Here is a 21,143-nt window from a genome sequence, read left to right on the forward strand (position 1 = left end):
GGACCTGTTTGGGGGGCGGGGTAGGGTGTGAATCGGGCGGGAGTGGGTGCAGGGTGTTGGTGCCTCTGATAGCTGATTCAGGTTTGGGACCCATATAGCTCCGCGACCTGGGTGCTGTCCCTTTCCACAGACACCCCCTTGATACCAGTCTCCTGTCTGTGCGGGAGGTGTGGCGCATTTGGCAAAAAGCAACCTGTGCATGGTAGATTAGGAAGACTACAGAAAGATTTATCCCCCTATCAAGACAGGGTGGTTTCGTTGGCTTTCATATTTAGAGTTTATGCCCATTTTAAACAAAGCAGAAGACAGCCTGAGAAGTATATCTACTTTAAACGATAAGTCCATGTAAAATGGGGTGGTATTTTTCCATCTTTGTTACTCAGGTTCTCTATCTCTGCCCACTGTACTTTGAGGTGTGGAAACGGTGGTTCAACGTAAAGAAGAAACCTTTTTGAAAGATTTATTTAAAATGCATGGAATTAGTCTGTTCCTCAAATTTCTGGTTCTGGAAACCCAAGCGCCATCCACCCCTCACAGCCCCTGGTAGAGAAGCAGACATACAGATTTCATAGACTTCCTGATGGTGGGTACCTGGAGGATGAACTGTGGCAGCAGAAGATATTTAATTTCTGATTCTTAAAGAGGTGGTGTTAAGACCTGTGTTCTGGTTACCTGTCAATTAACCTGTTTTTTTTTTTTCTGCCACTGTCAATATATTTTCTTGGTATTTTGCTGACTACTCCTTCCTCTCTCTCTAGGGTATAGCTTTTTCATCTAGAGGACTATTTGGTTGAAAGAATAACATCTCCAGAGGACCCCTGCTGTGTAGGCAGACTTGGGTGAATGAGGTAAGATGTTTGAATGAGAAGAGGGAAGAAGAGCAGGGTCATGTGAAGATAGTATTGAAATAATCGCCCCATTACCTTTCTTATATGCTTTCTATAAATAGTTGCCTGTGTTGCACTTCCCACTCTTGGGTCTCATACTTTTGTTCAGGGGAAAGGTGTAGCATTTCCTGGGAAAATGACTGGCTTCGGAGATGGGAGGAGGTGTAATTAGACAAGGTGCAGGTCTTGGGAAATTGGGTGGGAGGAACAGATTGGTGGGAGCCATTTAACCTGGTCTTGAATATACAAAAATATGTTATAACCCTTATCATGGGGCATTGGGCCATCTTAATTGCTTCTGTTTTCTCACTTCTTCCTTTTATCTATCCATAGATTTGTTCCTTTACCTTTATAAGTTCCTGTCGAAATCTGTGAGTCACTGTTCACTACAAAAACTGTCTGTTGGAAACCTAGGTAAGTATGAGCATGAACAGTGGCTTGGGGATAGGAATTGGCTGATGGCAAGTGGGTGAGGCCAGATCATCTCTTGGAGCCTTTGTCGCCCAACTTTCTGACACCTGTGCTCTCATTTGTATATAGGAAATGGGGGGTGGGGTAGCCAGGTTTGCTCCTGTAGGGTAATTAAATAACTTTGGGGCAGAAGTGGGGAGGGCAGCTGTGAGGAGAACCAAGCCAGAAGTGTGCTATAACCAGATTTCTGTATCTGGAAAAGGAAGGTATTTGGTCTAGAGACCTGAGTATGTAGCTGTCTACCAAATAATCAAACTTTCAATCTTAATCTATATTTTTATTCATAGATCCACCTGTGATTTGGCTATAGGGCTTATCAGCACGGACCAGAAGGAAGGAGGAGAAAGTTGCAGGTTGGTGTCAGACCTACTTGAATAGACATGTAGAGTGTAGTGATGTGTGCTAAAGGGATTTGGTGCTCCTTAGCTTCTTTCACTCACAGCAAGCTTTCCTTGTGCCCCTTCTGAACGTGATGCAAAGAAAGGAGTGTGGTAATACATGTTCAGGACTTCATTGGGCATCACTGGGGATGTGGAAGGGATTAAACAAGGGGACGGTATTTTTCAGTCCTACCACATGGTCCAATTTTACTGTTGCATGTTCTTCTGTGTGACTGATTAGAGAAGTACAGTTGGAGAAGACTCAAAGCCCATTTCCTTCTTTCACCCAGGTCCTTTTCTAGTGGTGGCTGTGGTGACCTTGGAGTGGCAGATCATCACCTTCAACAGATCTGCACTCAGAAACTGTCTCTTCTCCCAGCCTGGTGCTTCTGCCCTCTGTGTCATTGACAGAGGCAAGTGTTTGCAAAGGGGTCTGTGTGACTGCTGAACTGACAATTGATTCTTAACTCTTATTGCCAAGGTTGTCTCTGACAAAGAAAAGAGTGTTAAGACATTGATCTGGACACATTGAGAACCAAGACCAAGACTGTGTAACTGGGCTTCAACCATGGCTGGGTCTAAGAATGGGCGTAGAAACAAGGCCAAAAGTGGCAAACGGTCTGGTGCACAAGCTGAAGGAGAGAGGGCGGCCACTGGTGTAGTTAAATCTGTAGGCAGGAACCAAGCTAAATCAACAGCCAAGTCAGGATCTCAGCCAAAGGCAGGGGCAGAGATGAAGGCAGTATCTAAGAACAAGATTGTTCCTGAGAAGAAGAAAGGGGCCCCTGCAGAGACCACTCCCAAATTTCAGGACGAGGCCACTAAAATGTCCCGGGTTTGCTCTGTGCCTGAGACCCGTACTGAGTCCAGGTGGACACGTAAAGACAAGACTGGTATTGATACCTGGTTCTGGGCTGGGGAAGAGACCAGTGTTGGTTCCTGGTTCTGGAATGGAGAAGAGGCAGGTAATTGTGCCAATGTTAAGAATGAAGGTAAAGCTAAGGATATTGGTCCCCTGTCCTGTGTTGCAAAGTCGGAACCTGTGGTGGGCGCCAGCTACAAGGCTAAGCCAGGAGCGGAGGAGGAAGAAGAGGAGAATGTTATCGGCAACTGGTTTTGGGATGGAGATGAAACTAGTTTTGATCCTAATCCTAAACCTGTGAGCAGGATAATTAAGCCCCAGCCTGTGGATGAAATTAATGAAAAAAATAGGCCTAAAGACTGGTCTGAGGTAACAATCTGGCCTAAAGCCCCTGCTGTAACTCCAGCAGTGTTGGGATTTAGGTCCCAAATCCCATCTGAGATAAAGCCACCTTCTTATATTGTCCTGGCCTCAGCTGAGGAAAACACTCACTCTTTGCCTGCAGCAGCAGCAGCAGCAGCAGCAGCAGCAGCGCCAACACCAATGCCAATACCGTGCTCTTCTAGGAGCACCCCATCAGGCGCGCAGTCTGCCCCTGAGCACCCATTTGGTTCTGACCCTTGCATCCAGACCATAGAGGAGATCAGACGCCAGATTAGGATCAGGGAGGTGAATGGGATTAAACCATTTGCTTGCCCTTGCAAAATGGAATGCTACATGAATTCAGAGGAATTTGAAAAACTTGTTACCTTACTTAAGTCCACTACTGATCCTCTCATTCATAAAATAGCGCAAATTGCAATGGGCATCATTAATGTCCATCCATTTGCCCAAGAATTCATCAATGAGGTGGGTGTAGTGACACTCATTGAAAGTTTGCTCAGTTTTCCTTCCTCTGAAATGAGAAAAAAGGCTGTGATTACTCTGAATCCCCCTTCGGGTGATGAAAGACAGCGCAAAGTTGAATTACATGTTAAGCATATGTGTAAGGAGACCATGTCTTTTCCCTTGAACTCACCAGGACAGCAGTCTGGATTAAAGATACTAGGGCAGCTGAGTACTAATTCTAACCATCACCACATCGTTGCCAATTACTTCTCAGAACTTTTCCATTTGCTATCCCAGGGAAATCGTAAAACCAGAAATCTTGTTTTGAAAGTACTTTTGAATATGTCTGAAAATCCAGCTGCAGCCAGAGATATGATCAACGCAGAGGCATTAGCAGCATTAAAACTTATCTTTAACCAGAAGGAGGCAAAGGCCAATCTTGTCAGTGCGGTGGCCATATTTATTAACATAAAGGAGCATATCAGAAAGGGCTCAATTGTAGTTGTTGATCACTCGAGTTATAATACTCTCATGGCCATCTTCCGGGAAGTCAAAGTGATTATTGAAACAATGTGAAGTGAGCCAGAAATAAGAGAGAACACTTTAACCAATCTCCGAACTGCAGTAGGGTGTCAATTCCAAAAGCGCTTTGCATAATGTTTTGATTATTACAGTGTGCACATTACAAATTACACCTTTCACACAATATTACCTGTGACAGTTCTGAGCTTTAAACTAGATGATTTCGAGGCTATCAAATGAGTACTACATTGTGAGATGAATGTATCTGTTGACTTTTTACCTTGTGTAGGTTAGAAGCATTTTAATATTGTACTTCGGAAGATAGTGAACCAGTTCATCAAAAGTAAGCTAACTTTGTTTATTAGTACTTGCTTAGATGCATTTGTGGCTTCAAACGGCATACAAAGAAAATACACTTGAATATATATGTTTAATCTAGCTGCAGAAATAAGACATATATACACAAAAAGATGACTAACAGTGCTTAGGTATATACGTACGCATCACACTGCCAGTGGTTCACTCAGCGTGCAAGAGGTAGACATTGCTGTATGGTGTTTAATGCAAAAGGTATTACTGTTTTTCCCCTATTCGACCTACATCAGTCAGCTCATTCTACAACACAACAATGGCCCTGAATCTCAGATAACATGTAAGGCTCATTTTTCTTACCATTACATCGATAGCTTAAATTGTTCGGCTATTTTATCTATGTCACAGTCATTTCATGGAAGAGAAAAGTGGTAGATTTATGGAGGAATCGTTTCCTGAGTACCTGCTCTGATGTCACATACTATTGGTACTATATTTTGCATGTTTTTTTTCCTCTCTCACAATTACCCTGGGTTGGGAACTGGCATCTTTTTTTATAATTACAGCTTGTACTGGGTGACTTCAATGAGAATTAGGTAAGTTAAGTATTTTGCTCATTCACACAGCAAGCAGATGGCATAGCTGTTGTGTCTGACACCAGAACCCACTCTTGAACAGCAGTCTTCAAGGCTCAGATACTTTTATCTTAATGATTTTGTTTTGCTGTAGATAATGTCCCTGCCAGGACTTAAAATTCTTAATGTCCTCCAAATGCACGTGTCCATTACGCATTTGCTGACTGGGACTTGGGATATATCTGGGACGAGTATATGGATTTGACCTGGCAGTATCTGACAAAGAGTAGGCGCCCCAAACTTGACTAAGACAGATTTGGAATCGTCAGAAGTGAAACTCACTTACATAGCTTTCCTACTTTTTTCAATCCCAATTCGCTGTTTTTTGTTTTTGTTTTTGTTTTTTGTTTTTTGGCCAAAGAACTGGAATCATTTTATACATTGTTTCATACATTGCTTTTTAAAAGACAATGGCTTCTACCGTTGGAACTCAGACCTTGACTTTTTTTGACTAATATTTATTCTCTTGTGTCATATGTAAAGGGCTTTACCTTTTACTAGTAGGCTAGCCCACTTTGTGCATTTGTACCAGCTAAAACTGTACAAGATAAATTCATTGGAGAAATTTAGATCTAGAACTGCAGCTTCATCAGTACAGAAGAGTTAGGAGAGAAGCTGCTGCCTTATCTCCGTGATGGTGATTCTTAGAAGTCTGCTTCCCACAGAAAGCATTGCCAGGCCTCGGGCGCTGGCTGTGTTTTCTAGGACTCTCGAGAATTACAACACCTGGTCTGAACTGGAGAGACCGTCTTAGTGTGTGAAAAATACTGGGTTATACGCTTTGAGATTTCTAAGAAGTTACACAAGATCATGTTGTAAATACTCTTTGTAACTTGCTTTCCACCCGGTAACTGTATATTGTGAACATCTTTCTATGTCAATAAATTGGCTTCTAAAATGAATTTTGAATCACTGCTTTTTCTGGGTTAAAATTTGGTATCTAGTATGCTAATCATTGCATATCTTGAAAATGAGCACAAATTTATTATTTTGCAAAAATAGGACTATAGTGTTGCATCTTTTCATCTTTACTATTATCTTCCCAATTTAGTATTATACAGATCTGCTACATTTTTTATTTAATAACTTTATTAAGGTATAATTGCTGTACAATTTGATAAGTTTTGACATGTAACATACACCCATGAAACTATCACCATAATTAGTGAACCTGTCACTCCCAAAACTTTGTCATCAATCCTTTATAGTCCCTTCCTTCCATTTCTCCCTGTCTCCCCATCCCAGACAACCAAAGGTTGGATTTCTAACAACACAGAATCATTTTATTCTGTAGTTTTATATAAATAGAATCATTTGGGACGTACTTTTTGGGGTGGTATGTGTCTGCTGCTTTCAGCATAATTGAGAGTCATCCTTTTTATTAGTGCATCAAGAGTTCTTTGCTTTTTTCCAAGTAGTGTTGCACTATCTATATAGGGATATCACAGTTTTATCCAGCTACCTGCTGATAGACGTTTGGGTTATTCCCGGATTTGTACTGCTATGAATATGCTTTGCGTCTCTTGCATAAATACCTAGGAATGGGGTGGTTGCATCATATGATAGATACACATTTAATTTATATTTTCCAAAGTGGTTATATTCCCACATCCTTAACAATAGTTGGTATGTGGTTCTTTGTAACTTTAGCCATATCTCATTGTAGTTCTAATTTATGTTTCTCTGATGACTAATGATGCTAAAACATCTTTTCATATGTATATTTGATATCCATATTTCTCAGGTGATGTATATTTTCGCCCCACCTTTTAATTTTTGTTTATTTTTGGAATAAACAATGTGTTTGTATAGAATGGATAGGCCTCTATTTCTTTTTAAATTTACTGGGGTAAAATTATTTTACACCACTGATTCAGAAGCATAGTACCCCTTTTCACGTGCTACCACAACAAAACAACCATAGTCTACCACCATAGTCCACACTGCTCCCTCCCCACTTTGCTCACCACTGACCCTCTGATAGCCTCAGTTCTGGAGTAAGCTTTCCAGGTTTTGTTGCTATATTTACTTTATCTGACCTTTGTTTCTCTACATTCCCATGTATGTGGCACCATCCAGTATTTGCCCTTCTGGCCCAGTATTTGACCATCTGGCTAATTTTGCTTAGCATAATCCCCAATAGCTCTAGCCTTGTTGTTGGAAATAGCAAGAGTTCAGACTACTGAGTAGTATTCCTTTGTGTATAATACCAAGTCTTCCTGATCCACTCATCTCTTTGGGGCGCTTTATGTTTCCATAGCTTGACCACTGTAAATAATGTCACGCACTGGGGATACAAGTTTTTCTTAGTATTGGTGTCTTTGTATTCTTCAGGTATATACCTAAGAGTGGAATTGCTGGGTCCATTTTTAATCTTTCTGAGAAACCCCCATACCCTTTTTTCCACAGGTCTGTAGCACTCTACATTCCCACCAATAGTGTAAGAGGTTTCCTTCTACCACAATCTCCTCACCAGCGCTGCTTGTTTCTAATCTTTGATGCAGGAGTGAGGTGGGAGCTCTGTGGGCTTTTGATTTGCATTTCCCTAATAAGTGATGATGAACACCTTCTTCATGAGCCTGTTGGCCATCTGCATGTCTTCTTTGGAGATGTGCCTAGTTATACTTCTATCCATTTTTTGACTGGGTTATTTTTTTGTTGTTGTATGAATTCTTTGTAGATCTTAGGTATCAGTCTCTTGTCAGACATATGGTGTGCAAATATTTTTTCCATTCACCAGAGTGTCTTCATTTTAGTTATGTTTTCTTTTTTTCTGTGCAGAGGCTTTTCAGTTTGATGGCATACTAGTCTATATTATCTCTGAAACATTCAGAAGGCAGTGCAGAGGTTTAGAGAGGAGAATGGACTGGATCTGTGTGCTCCATATCAACTTAAGTCTGAGCAGTTTTCCTGTTGGGATAATGAGTAAGAGTGTTTCAGAAAAGGTTTCCCCACGTAAAAATTGTTTTGACCACTGCCATAGATATCCACTCATCTATCTTTTAAAACAAGTTGGTATCTAATATTTGAAATGCCATTCTGCATGTTTCTGACTCTGACAATTTTACTATCTACTGAGTTTTATCAAGTGAAGAACCTATTCATGTTACCCAAAATATGTCCCTGCATTTGAGCGTCCCATCATGTATTAAAGGCTCTACATAATACTTCCAAATATATAGGCTAAGACCTTAGACAAGTTGCACTTTTGACATGTTACACCTGGCAGGCACAAGTAATCGTTTTGAATACAAATCTCAAATACTATTTTCTGTATTTTTAATAACAGGGTTCTCAGTTCCCTTGTCTTATATTTTTATTTGCTGTGAAAGCAGATCCCTGGACTTCACACATACTCATTTGTACAAATGTTACTCTATAAAAATTACTAGGGGTAGAATTTCTAGGTCCGAGGAAAACATTTTTCATTGTTAGTGACAGTATGGAATAGTGATTTTCAATACTGGTTGCATTATAATCACCTGGTGAGCTAGTGTCTCGGCTCCTGCTCCCAGGGACATTGATTTAATTGTGTTGCAGAATAACTTGGGCCTTGATAATTTTGAAAAATCTCCCTAGATGATTCTAATGTGCAGTCAAATTTGAAAAGCACTGTGGCAGAGATTCAGGTAATGTCATATGCTATTAGAAGAGGATAATTTAATATAGCCCCTTATAATGGCCAATTTGTCAGTTTGTATTAAAACATAAACATTCATGTATATGACTGATAAATTAGTTGATATTTACCCTATAGAATAAATGCATAAAAGTGAGAAAAGACATGTATTAATACGGTTATTGCAGCATTGTTTGTAACCTAAAAACTACAGATGTTCCAAATATCCATGAATAGGAGTTAAGTAAATTTTATTTCCATAACCTGGGCTATTTACTATGCATCAGTTTAAAATAATCAGAAAATCTGTACTTACTGTAACATGATTTTCTTTTGGGAAAGTAATAGTTTACATGCAGAGAAAATCTGAAATTACAAACCAAAATTCTAACTCTAGAAGGACTTGAATGATATGTTACTGTTTTGATTATCTTATTTTTAATTTTTCTTAGGTAAACTTAGATAAGTACTGCTTATGTAATAAAAATTATAAACAGGAGATCTGGTAAGCCATTGGTTACCTATATATATGTACATAGGTATCCCTAAATAAATTTTCAATTAAATGGTACTTCTTTAAGAGTAAATCGTTGAAGCAAGATACCAAGAGAAATTTCATGCACTCATATTATTCTTAAGAATTCTAAAAACAATGTAAGTGGGAGGGTGTAAACCTGAACTAAACTTACAGTATGCTCCAAAGTAAAGCAGTTCAGGAAGCCAGAACATCTCATCAAGGTGATTAAGGGGGATAGTCTCGTAACGTTTAGAAGGGTTGGCAGAGAAGTATATATTGCATAAGCAGGACTTAAGGAATCTGATAGACCCCCAAACCCTGAAAATGTACAATGGGGACTGTGTAATGCTTTGTTCTAAAAGGAATTGGTCAAGGGAGGGGAACAGTCATAGAGGGTCATTGTACACATAATTGACAGTTCAAAGAGTTATTTTACATTCAGATGTCAGATGTTCTAAATAGATGACTGTATTAAATAAGTCTTGCAAAGAGAATAATAAAATAGTTTGTGTTTTTATCTTTAAACCAGCCACAGAAGCAATTGGCTGTTAAATGGTTCGTGTATTTATATTGACAGTTAGGGTTTATCTGTGGAGTAACATCTAATTGGAACAACAACAACAAAGAAAAAAAACAATGAATGAAGACATCCCTTCTTTGTCCTGAAAAGGACATTCTCTACATCCTTTGGTTAAGGAAATATGAGTATCATATCAAAGGATACAACTGAAGAATAATCACCATAAGACCTTCACTACCATCAACAATGAATACAGAAAATGGAGCACTTATTCTCACTTCGTCACTACTGAGAGTTCCTTTATTACATGATTAAAGCAATGAATGAATGAGATACACGGTTATAGATACTGAAAAAGAAAGCAATCACTCATTTTTAAAATGGAAATTGAAAATTCAAAAATGAGTTCCTTGAAGGGCCTTTGTTGCCAGAAATTTCATTTATGGAAAAATCACAGGTGGAATGCACTGTCAGTATCTCAAACTGTAATGAAACACATTGAATTTGAGCAAGTCCCTTCTGTAGTCGTTATCCTCACACCTGAGCACCTTCAGGCAGACATCATGACTCAAATGTACCAATTAAGACCGTACATGTGAAAGTCTTAATGTTCTGTATGTGGAGGCACAACAGAGGCTTTACTAGCTTTTATACTAAGTATTTGACAATATACTGCTAGGAAGCAAATTAAATTTATTTTATTTTGAATTTTTAATAAAAATAATTAAAAATTCCTTTCTTTACCCAGTGATTTGAAAATGCCACTTTAATCATAAGCACTTATAAATACTTTGGTCTCTTTTTGAGCTTTCTATTCTACTTCATTAAATTATATATTATTGCATTAGTTTTAATTATTATAGTCTAATATAAGCAGCAAGTTTTTAAAAGTCATTACATATATTTTACATCATTGTTCATTTTAGAACAATGTTTATTTCCCCCTCCAGAAGGTTTCCTCCCCCCAGCTCACCCTAGCATCATCACCACAGTCGCCCACATTGCTCCCTCCCCCCTTCTGATCCCTCTCCTTCACACTCCCCTGCAGGATGTCTCTGGTTCATAATTGTCTGTTTTTGTTTTGTTGCGTTGGTGTTTTGTATTATTATTTTTCCCCATCTTATTTGGTTCCCCTATACTCCTCCTATAAGTGAAACCATCGATATTTCTCTTTTTCTTTCTTGCTTATTTCACTGAGCATGACCCCTTCTTGCTGAATCTATGTTGCTGCAAATAGCATCAGTTTATCTTTGATTGCTGAGTAGTATTCTATTATGTACATATACCACATCTTCTTGACCCAATCTTCTATTTGTGGACATGTGGGTTTAAACAGCAAGTTTCATATGCTTCTTCTGAATGGTCATTGTGGCTAGGTAGTAGTAGTATTCTTTGAGTGGAAGTAAGGAGAGGTGGGGTGATTTATTCACTGTCCTAAAATGAGAATGTGATGAATCTAGCCCGGGACCAGATCCTCTGCCGTTCATTAGTGTTTTGTTGTTGTTCTTCAGCAGAATCAAGGATTTGCTTTGTTCTTTTATGGGCTCTGTCTCTGTAACTTGAAGGGTACAGCCTAACCAACTTCTCTTGATTTTCTGTTGCTGACTGAGAAGGTATGCAGGAATATACACACATCATTGACATGGAAATGGTTGGTATTCTTTTTAAGATTCACTTATTTATGCATACAGAACTGGGGTACAGGCCAGAGGTGCAGGGTCGGTGAGAACATTCACCAGAGACAGAGTGGGGAGCAGAACAGGCTGACTGACTAAGTACACTGCTGAGGGAAACAGCGGGTGGGTCAGGAGAGGTCTGCCACGCCATGTGGTCAACTCCGGGGCAGGCAGGAATCGAACTGATGCGGAAGTGGCTTTAGCTTCTCAGTGCTGTGCTTTAACCCGCTGCGCCACCTGGGAGGGCCAGGATGAAGTTTTAATAAATAAATAAAATAAAATACAGGATGCCCAATTTAATTTAAATTTCAGATATGCAAAATAACAGTGCACATATTGTGCATCATCTAGCGTTTCTATAGAGACAGTACTAATGGGATGGGTAGCTCTAAATACATATATAGAGAGAGTTATTTACCCTAAGAAATTGTTCCCTCATTTATGGAGGCTGCGAGTCTAAAGCCTGCGGGTGGTCTGGCAGGTTGAAATCAGGGATGTTTCAGTTCATGTTCTAAGTCAGCTTCAGAATTCCTTCTTGTTTGAGCTGTAAAGCTTTGTCTTTTCAGGCCTTTAAATGATTGGATGAGATCCATCACATTATGGAATGTCATCTGCTTTACTTGAAGTCCATCTATGTAAATGTTAATTTCATTCAAAAACACCCTCACAGAAATAGACTGTTTGACCAGATACTTGAACATCATGACCCAGCTTTCTTGACACATGAAATCAACCATCACACTAACATTAAAAAATTATTTGCTGTTTATCTTGATACCACATGAGGAGGAACATTCACCTGAATCTATTTAATCCATGGAATCCCCAAAGATAAATGAATTCTTGTTGCTTTGAGATGTTTGCTAAGCAATGGTTATCCATGTATTTTACAGTTTCGGGTCTCAGATCCAAGTATTTTATCCATCTTGAATTGCTTTTTGTGTGTAAGATTGTGGGTTGGCCCTCCCTGGTGGCACAGCGGGTTAAAGCACAGCACTGAGAAGCTAAAGCCACTTCTGCATGAGTTCGATTCCCGCCTGCCCCGGAGGTGACCACATGGCGTGGCAGACCTCTCCTGACCCGCCTGCTGCTCCCCTCAGCAGTGTACTTCGTCGATATGCCTGTTCTGCTCCCCGCTCTGTCTCTGGTGAAGCCTCTCACCTGAGCCTCTGGCCTGTACCCCAGTTCTGTATGAAGAAATAAATAAATCTTTAAAAAAAAAAAAGATTGTGGGTTAGTTTCATTCTTTTGCATGTGGTTGTCCAGTTTTCCCAATACCATTTACTGTAGAGGTTTCCTTGTTCCAGCATATACTCTTGGCTCCTTTATCGTACATTAACTGTCCATAGCGGTGTGGGTTTATTTGGGGGCTCTCAATTCTATTCCACTGGCCTGTGTGTCTGTTTTTCTTCCACTGTCATGCTTGTTTTTAATTATTACAACTTTATAGTATAGTTTGAAGTCTGAAAGTGTGAAACCTCCGTTCTCTTCCTGTCAGGATCTTTTTGTCTCTTGGGGGTCATTTGTGGTTCTCCATGACTTTCAGTAATGCTTGGTCCATTTCTTTGAAGAATACCATTGATATTTTTATTCAGATTACACTGAACCTGTATTTTGCTAAGGGCAGGATGACCTCTTCCACAATGTTGATTCTTCCAACCCAAGAGCAGGGAATATTGTCCAATTGTCCATTTCTTTGAGTCTTCTATTTTAACAATGTCTTACCATTAGTTTTCTTTGTAAATATCTTCTACCTCCTTTGTTAGGTATATGCCTAAGTATTTAATTTTGGGGGATATGATTGTAAATAGGATTACTTTCTTAATTTCCTCTTCTAGTTCATTGTGTATAGGGAGACAACTGATTTTTGTGTACTGATTTTATGCCTTGCTGCTTTGCTAAATTGATTGTTTTGATAATTTTTCCATGGAATCTTGAGGGTTTTCCACGTATATTTTCCTGCCATTTGCAAATAATTATAGTTTTACTTTTTCTTTACCAACTTAGACTCTTTGTACATCTTCCTCTTGTCTAGTTGCTGTAACTAGGACTTCCAATACTACTCTAAATAGCAGAGGTGAGGATAGATATCCTTGACAAATTCTCCTTCTTTTTTGTGGTCTGTTTTAACTGGAAAAGATAATAATCTTTATCTTTGCAGGCTTGATAGATTTTGTTATAATCTTGGCTACCACTTCTGTGTTGGTTTATGTGCCAGACTACATGTCCAAATATTTAATTAATTCCTTCTTGGGGGCATTTCCATGGGAAGTTTCCATGATATAATATTCACACTACTTTTGGAAGTCACAAATAATTCACAGTATTTATGGAGTTACAATGAGAAGTGCTACAAATGATTTTATGAGGACCTCAGAAGTTGGATTGGTGAGCATTTATTTGTTCAGAACAAGAGGTATTTATTCACTTTGAGAAGTTTTTTCAAAGGTTTCCTGAAAAAACTTCTGCTATAGGGGTAGCCTTTGACAAGGAATCTGCTCCCTTTGAGTACACATACACAGGACCCCTTTACCAGACAGCAGATAGATATGCATTGCAGTCATTGGTATTTGTGGGTGTTCCAATACAGCAGCACTGAGTGGCTGGAGTTCTAGAATGGGAAGCACATTTGCCTTATGAAAAATCTGCATTACATTCTCCAATATTACCTTTATAGGGAAGCAGGTTGATGTATTTTTCACTTAATCTTTACTTTTTTTTTTTTATATTTCTTAGTTGATCTAGAGCCAAGACACGGTACAGTGGTGTACTTGGGGGATAAAAGAAAGTATTTTTTAAAAGATCATAAATATAGTTGGTGAGCCAGTGAGACACAAAGAGTGAGAGTAACTCGGGCCTAACTGTAGACCCGCCCAGTAAGGGCAGAGCAGAGAGTGTGCTGGCTATCGGCCTTCGGCTGTATAAGTTTTGAAGGACGAGGGAGGATCTGAACTGTGCAACCCCTGATTCTCCTTCCAATCTCACAAATCAAGTAAGTCGATTCTGAAAAGAAAGGAGTGATTGCTCGAAGTGTGTTCATCATGAATGCCCCTCCATATGGAAGAAAATATTAAGAATGGTGGGTAAGTGTTCCCCAGGATAAATCAATATGTGGTTCAATTGATTAGGTTTCTGCCTAATAAGTGACTATAATTCAGGAGGCACCTTTCTGAAATAGCATCAACATTTCTTTTTTTTTTTTAAAGATTTATTTATTTATGCATACAGAACTGGGGTACAGGCCAGAGGAGCAGGGGCGGTGAGAGGATTCACCGGAGACAGAGTGGGGAGCAGAACAGGCAGATGGACGAAGTACACTGCTGAGGGGAGCAGCGGGAGGGCCAGGAGAGGTCCGCTGTGCCATGTGGTCACCTCTGGGGCAGGCGGGTATCGAACTCATGACGAAGCGGCTTTAGCCTGTCAGTGCTGTGCTTCAACCCGCTGCGCCACCAGGGAGGGCCGCACCAACATTTCTTAAGTGTCACTTTTTGTATATGTAATTAGATCATTCAATCACGTTTATTGCCTTTGGGTTATCTGCCACAGTGGCTAACTGCTTAACACATCATGTAGCTTTACATGTTTACCCCCGAGGACAAGTCCATCTCCATGAACCCTAAAGTACTTCCCTGGACTTTTGTGTACTGATAATACTCCCCTACTGTCTATTTAATGAAAGAAAATTCTTAATGGATTTTCTAGCAATGTGGGCAGAATTCTACCAGTTGCCCAAGCCCATGCCTTCTGCTTCTGAATGTATGCTTTCTCAGTGGGTGACCTGAAGTTAGAGTGCTTTGCTTTTAGCAAAAGACAAAGGGAGGATGGGCTGTGCAGAGACTTGTCTAGTGTGAAGCTTGCATGATGCAGTTGTCATGGAAACCTGATGTCAAATGACCATTGCGCAGAAGTGCTTGCATTGTGGTTGCCATAGAAACCTGTCTCATATACCAACTGTGATTTTTTTTTTAATGGAGAGGGACATGGCTTGGATAGAAGAGCAGATCCTATCTTTTAAGTGTTTGGGACTCAGCTCAGGGTGTGGGTTCTGGGGGTGGGTAATTGAAGTGGGGAGGCAAAGGAGAGAAAATGGATACAGATTCTAGTCACTTCTTTTCTGCTTTGTGACTCATGTCCTAGCTGCAGGTAGGTAAAGCCACTGTGGTCCACCCACCTCAGTGGGTGTGGCATCCTCCTCTAGAGGAAGCTACTTTTGTTCTAATTGTTGGGGCAGGGATAAGCCCTCAGCTCTGTGCTTACTGCCAGACCATGAATATCTATGAATTCAGGCCACTTCTTTTTTTATTATTCATTTAAAAGTATTTATTTATTTATGCATACAATAACTGGGGTACAGGCCAGAGGTGTAGGGCAGGGGATTGAGAGGACTACCAGAGACAGAGTGGGGAGCAGTGGGTGGGTCAGGAGAGGTCTGCTGTGCCATGTGGGTCACCTCCTTGGCCAGGGATGGGACTCATGCTGCAGTGGCTGCAGACAGCTTCATAGCTGCACTTTAACCCCTTATGCCACCAGGGAGGGTCTCAGGCCACTTCTTATTCCTTTTCTACTTTGTTGTTAGGGGATAGAGAAGCAAAAAGGAAAATGACCCTGAGAAAAGCATTGTACATTCCAGTTATGGGGGTCATGAGCCCACTGTATCATGTCATTGTTACCCAGTGCCTGGCATGATGCTGGCCACATAGTTAATAATAGCAATTGCTGGGTGTCCTTCATGCCTGTGGCTTAACTCATATATCAGTGGCATGAGGATCGTGTCCTGGTCGCTAATGAAGTGTCCACTCTACATTCAAGGGCAGCAGTTCTCAGAAGATCCCAGCACCTCACATCCCTGATGGGATCTGATACCTTAAGTAAGTTCATAGATCTCAACAAAAGCATGTTTGGAATAGATTCTGTGAAGATCACAGACTGGCTTAAAAGTAGAAGCTACTTTGAGCTCATCATTGGGGAAGAGGTTTAGCAGGTAGAATTTCATTCCACCAGCAGCTACTACTTGCTTTGTAGTAACCCTGAAGCCCATCCTAGAGATGCCATCTTTAGTCTGAAAGCAATGAATCATTGAGCTTGAGAAGGGACTCCTGATGTTTAACTTGCATGTGTAATAAATTTGCATACATTTTCTGAAAATATAAATAATAGTGATTCTCACTTATCAATTAGATGATTGTTGAAATACTACTCCGGTTTGAATCTCTTCCTGAAATTTAACATAATAATACAGATTCGTCCACGGTCACAGTGTTTCACCCATTGCATAATTTAAGATGCCAGGAATTTTTCAGGTGTTAATGAAATATTAATTAGAGTATTTTTTCATTTCCAAAAATACGTTTTAGGTTATAGCTTTCCTTATTATATTGATATCCAGCCACATGCCCTAAAATAACAAGATCAGTTTAAAATGTCATTATTACTATTTTTCCACAGCATTTTAAAAACAAAACATTTTTAGTTTTGTACTATCTTGCCTCTCCTACCAATTCCATTGCCCTTTGCCCTGGCAAACATAGTTCTTTTGTCACTACAGCTTAGTTTTCATGTCCAAAATCTTTATTGAAATGGACTCAGACACTTTATTTATTTTTGATATGGCTTTGTGCATTCATGGTATTTATTTTTAAAGATCTCCATTTTATTCTGTATATCAGTTAGTTCATTCTTCTATTATTGTTAAGTAGTATTCCAGTGTGTAAGCATACCACAATTTGTCTTACTCATTTACCTGCTGATGGCTATTTGGGTTGTTTCTAATTTGGAATCTTTTAAATCTAGCCGCTATGAATATTTGTGTATTAGTCTTTGCATAGATGTGGAGGCTTCTAGGATAAATATTTAGAAATACATCATGTGGTAGATGTGAGCTTGCCATTATGAAATGATGCCAGACAGTTTTTCCAAAGTGGTTGCACCATTTTCTGCTTCTACCAGTAGTCACGGGAAGAGTCCCATCCCCAGGACCTTGCCAAGATTTGGCCTTTTCAGTCATTCTAATTTTAGCCATGCTCAAAAGTTAATAGTAGCACATGGTGGTGTCCACCCACACATCTATAATGATTAATGATGCCACACATCTTTTTGGGTATTTATTTGTCATTCAAATATATTTTGGATGGAATATCTTTTCAAAACTTTTGCCCATTATTTTATTGAAGTGTCTGTCTTCCTTGTTGACTTTAGTGAGATTTTATGTACTCTTCAGACAAATCTTTTATTACATATATGATTTTCAAACTCTTTCCCGTCAGTGAGTTGACTTTTCAATTCTCTCACTGATGCATTTGGAAAATCTGGAAATTTTAACTTTCTTTTAGTCTAGTTTATCAACTTGTTCACTTATGGAGTGTGCTTTTGGTGTCTCATCTGTGACATCTTCACCTAATCCATGGTCACAAGGACTTTCTCATGTTTCCTGGTAGAGTTTTTACAGTTTTAGTTTTATGATTTAAATTAACTTGTGTATGTGTACTGTATGTGTATCAAAGTTTTTGTTGTGTATACATAGATAGCCTTTTGTTCCATAACTAAGTTCCAGACACTCTCTTTTCCACTAAATTGCCTTTGTAGCCTTGTTCAAAATCAGTTGTCCATATAAGTGTGGGTCTACTTCTGGATTGCTTACTTGTTTTCATTTGATACACATAAACACTTTTACTCCAATACCATCTAATTTTTTGCTCTTGCTTATTGAAGATTTATAATGAATCTTGGAATAAGGTGTTGTTTAATCCTACAACCTTGTTCCATTCAAGTTTATTTTTTTTAAAGATTTATTTACCCATACAGAACTGGGGTATATATAGGCCAGAGATGTGGAGGGTGAGAGGATTCACCAGAGACAGAGTGGGGAGCAGAACAGGCAGATTGACAAAGTACACTGCTGAGGGGAGCAGCGGGCGGGCCAGGAGAGGTCTGCCGCGCCATGTGGTCACCTCCGGGGCAGGCGGGAATAGAACTCATTCGGAAGTGGCTTTAGCTTCTCAGTGCTGTGCTTTAACCCGCTGCACCACCAGGGAGGGCCTCAAGTTTATTTTTTAAAGTCTAGATCATTTTAATTTCTATATAATTTCTGTACAAAATGTCTAGGATTTTTATTGGGGTTGTATCAAATCTATAGTTCAGTTCAAGGAGATTAGACATCTTAACAATAGAATCTTAAAAGCCAATATCTTGGGCCGTCCCTGGTGGCACAGTGGGTTGAAGCACAGCACTAAGAAGCTAAAGCCACATGAGTTCGAACCCCGCCTGCCCTGGAGGTGACCCACATGGCGCGGCAGACCTCCTGACCCGCCCGCTGCTCCCCTCAGCAGTGTACTTTGTCAGTCGGCCTTTTCTGCTCCCGACTCTGTCTCTGGTGAATCCTTTCACCACCACTGCTTCGATGGCCTGTACCCCAGTTCTGTATGCACAAATAAATAAATCTTAAAAAAAAAAAGCCAGTATCTTAACCATATGGAATCTTCAAAACCACAAAGACAGCATATCCCTCTGTTTATTTAGGTGTTCTTTAATTTTTCTGAACAATGTTTTGTAGTGTTCAATGTACAGGCATTACACGTCTGTAGACAGATTATTCCTTAGTATCCCACACTTCTTGTTGTTATTGCAAACAGTAATAGTTTTCATTAAATTTTCCAAATATTTTATTTCATGCAACTGTTTGACAGTAGCTAGTGAGGAAGCTTTATGTGTGAAAGCTCAAGTTACTCTACAAAGGAAAATATACACAATGTACAACATACATTTACCTATTTTTCTAGATCAGCCTTTAGACATTATTGGCAAATCTCAAAAAAAAGTGTGTCACTAAAATAATTTAGTAGATTTGAAAGATAAGTGTGTAGTCAGAATTGAATCTGTTGAATTATGATGAGTTTCTTCTTTACAATTCAGGAAATGGACCTCACTGAATTCCTACTATCTTCTGTGGCAAGAGAAAGAGAGAGGGCTGGGGGTAGGGAGTGAGAGAAAGATACAAACACACAACACACACATATTTATAAATCTTAAGGTTAATTGCTGTATGATATATTAAATTCCCAGCATATACTGGATCCTAGGTTTTATATTATTTTCTTTTCTGCAGCTTTCCTTGGGCATTATGGTTGCCATGGTAACTCAGTGACTGCAGTGAGACTTGATGCAATCTGAGCATCCATTATTGGTTCTTGCCTGAATCACTTATTACTATGGCTTTTGTCAAGTATTGTTTTTCCAATTCAGTCATTCCTTCTAGAAATATTAGTGCTTAGAGCATTTTTCCTCTATAATTATATATTTAATCAATCAATTGCTTTCATTTACATAAGTATGATCCATTAGATTCTTGTTTTTGCAAAAAGGTTTTATTATTACTATGCATTTTGATGCCCAAAATGTCCCAGAATGGCCCTTCAGGTTATTATGTGTCCATTTGTGTCCATTTGTCACCTCCTTAGATTTCTTTCAGCATATATGGTTTTTTCTAAGCTTGACTATCTCCCATTTGCAGAAAGGAAGCAATAATGCCCACCTCAGAATGGCTCTGAGGACTCAAAGAAAATCAGCCTGAAAGTCACGACCTACACAGTGGTCCCAGTGGACCCTCAGCGGTGCTCCATCCCCACTCCAGCTGTGCCTCCTTCTGGTGTCACTGTGAGTCTGTGACTGCTGCTAGAGAGCCTGCCCCTCCCCCCCATCCCCAGAGAGAAGCCTGAACATGGAGCACAAGCATCGTCTTTGATGCAACAGGGTAACACTGCCCAGTGCTCCCGAACACTTGGGTATATGTGCAGTTTAAGTGTGATCCCATCTGTGGTCCTCGTTGGGAGCAAAGGCTAATGTAGTTCCTGCAATTGGTTCACCAGAGACACTAGGTATCACAGAGCTCTGCATAGCCATCATTGAATTAATGCTGCACAAATTTCAGCTGTTGAAGTCATGTTTTTTTCCAAGTGTGGTCCTCACTTTATCAAAATAGTTGGGGAGTGCCTGATTAAATTCTGGATTCCTGGGTCCATCTTAGGTCAGCTGAATCAAACACATGGAGGTAGAATGGTAGGTGTTGTTATATTTTGAGTAATATGTCCAGTAGTTTCTGGTACTCATCCAAGTTTAAAAAGTGTTTGCAATAAATATTTCTTAAAATTGTGAAATTTTTGATATCTCAGTTCTTGTCAATTTATTTCTGTCTGCTCCTGGGTGTCAACAAGGCAACAAATAGTTCTTCCATGTGAGAATTCTAACATGCTTCATGTGTGAGGCACTGAAGTAGGTACTGAGGATGCAGCACAGAGACCAAGCAGGGAAGGGAGATCAGGAAGAAGACCTGGAGGATCACATGGAGCAGAGAGACATGTGAAGAAGCTGTGCTTGCATATCAGCCTGGACTTGTAGCAGGAGATTGAGGGACATGGAAAGAGGCACTTCAAAGAGACAGAGATGTGAGGAAGCTGACAATGGCAGCTTTTATCTTGGGTTTGGATTTTGCTTTTTTCCTTACAAATTTGCCTGGCCCCTTCTGCCCCTTTCCTGGGTCCCCATCAGAAGGCGCCTTAGACTTGAGGCAGGATTTTGGGCCTCAGTGGCCCTGCTTTGGGCCAGCCCTATTTGACTGGCATTAACCATGAGGGGATGGGTAACTTTGGGTGCTTGATTTGGAAACTATATTCTTTCACTTCTCTCTATTGCAAAGTAATTGTATTAAAATTATTTCCTGTGGAATATCTTACGCACTAGAATATGTTTTTTCTTAATGCAGTGGATGGCAGAATCCACTTAGAGCGGGCAGGTTTGGAGTTCCCGAGGTACCCTTCACCCTACCCTGTAACTGTGTGATGATATACTTAAGGTCACCTAGAGTTAGAGGGTTTAGTCCAGACATGTCTCCTGTTGCACCCAGTGTCCTGTGCACACACAAC

General features: G+C 39.9%; 1 protein-coding gene across 1 annotated transcript in view; it reads left to right on the forward strand.

The window, feature by feature from the left end:
• The window catches only part of BHLHB9 (basic helix-loop-helix domain containing, class B, 9), a 15,783-nt gene extending 9,875 nt beyond the window's left edge, over positions 1 to 5,908 (forward strand). The window contains exons 2-5 of the mRNA XM_012727121.1: positions 759 to 848; positions 1,221 to 1,301; positions 1,646 to 1,711; positions 2,029 to 5,908. Coding sequence (XP_012582575.1) covers positions 2,307 to 4,004 — 1,698 coding nt within the window. The 5' untranslated portion in view covers positions 759 to 848; positions 1,221 to 1,301; positions 1,646 to 1,711; positions 2,029 to 2,306 and the 3' untranslated portion in view covers positions 4,005 to 5,908. The remainder of the gene's footprint in view (positions 1 to 758; positions 849 to 1,220; positions 1,302 to 1,645; positions 1,712 to 2,028) is intronic.
• Positions 5,909 to 21,143: the final 15,235 nt, after the last annotated feature.

The sequence above is a fragment of the Condylura cristata genome, unplaced genomic scaffold (genome assembly GCF_000260355.1).
Source record: "Condylura cristata isolate star-nosed mole 26May11 unplaced genomic scaffold, ConCri1.0 scaffold00019, whole genome shotgun sequence".
In the NCBI taxonomy this organism is placed as follows: Eukaryota; Metazoa; Chordata; class Mammalia; order Eulipotyphla; family Talpidae; genus Condylura; species Condylura cristata.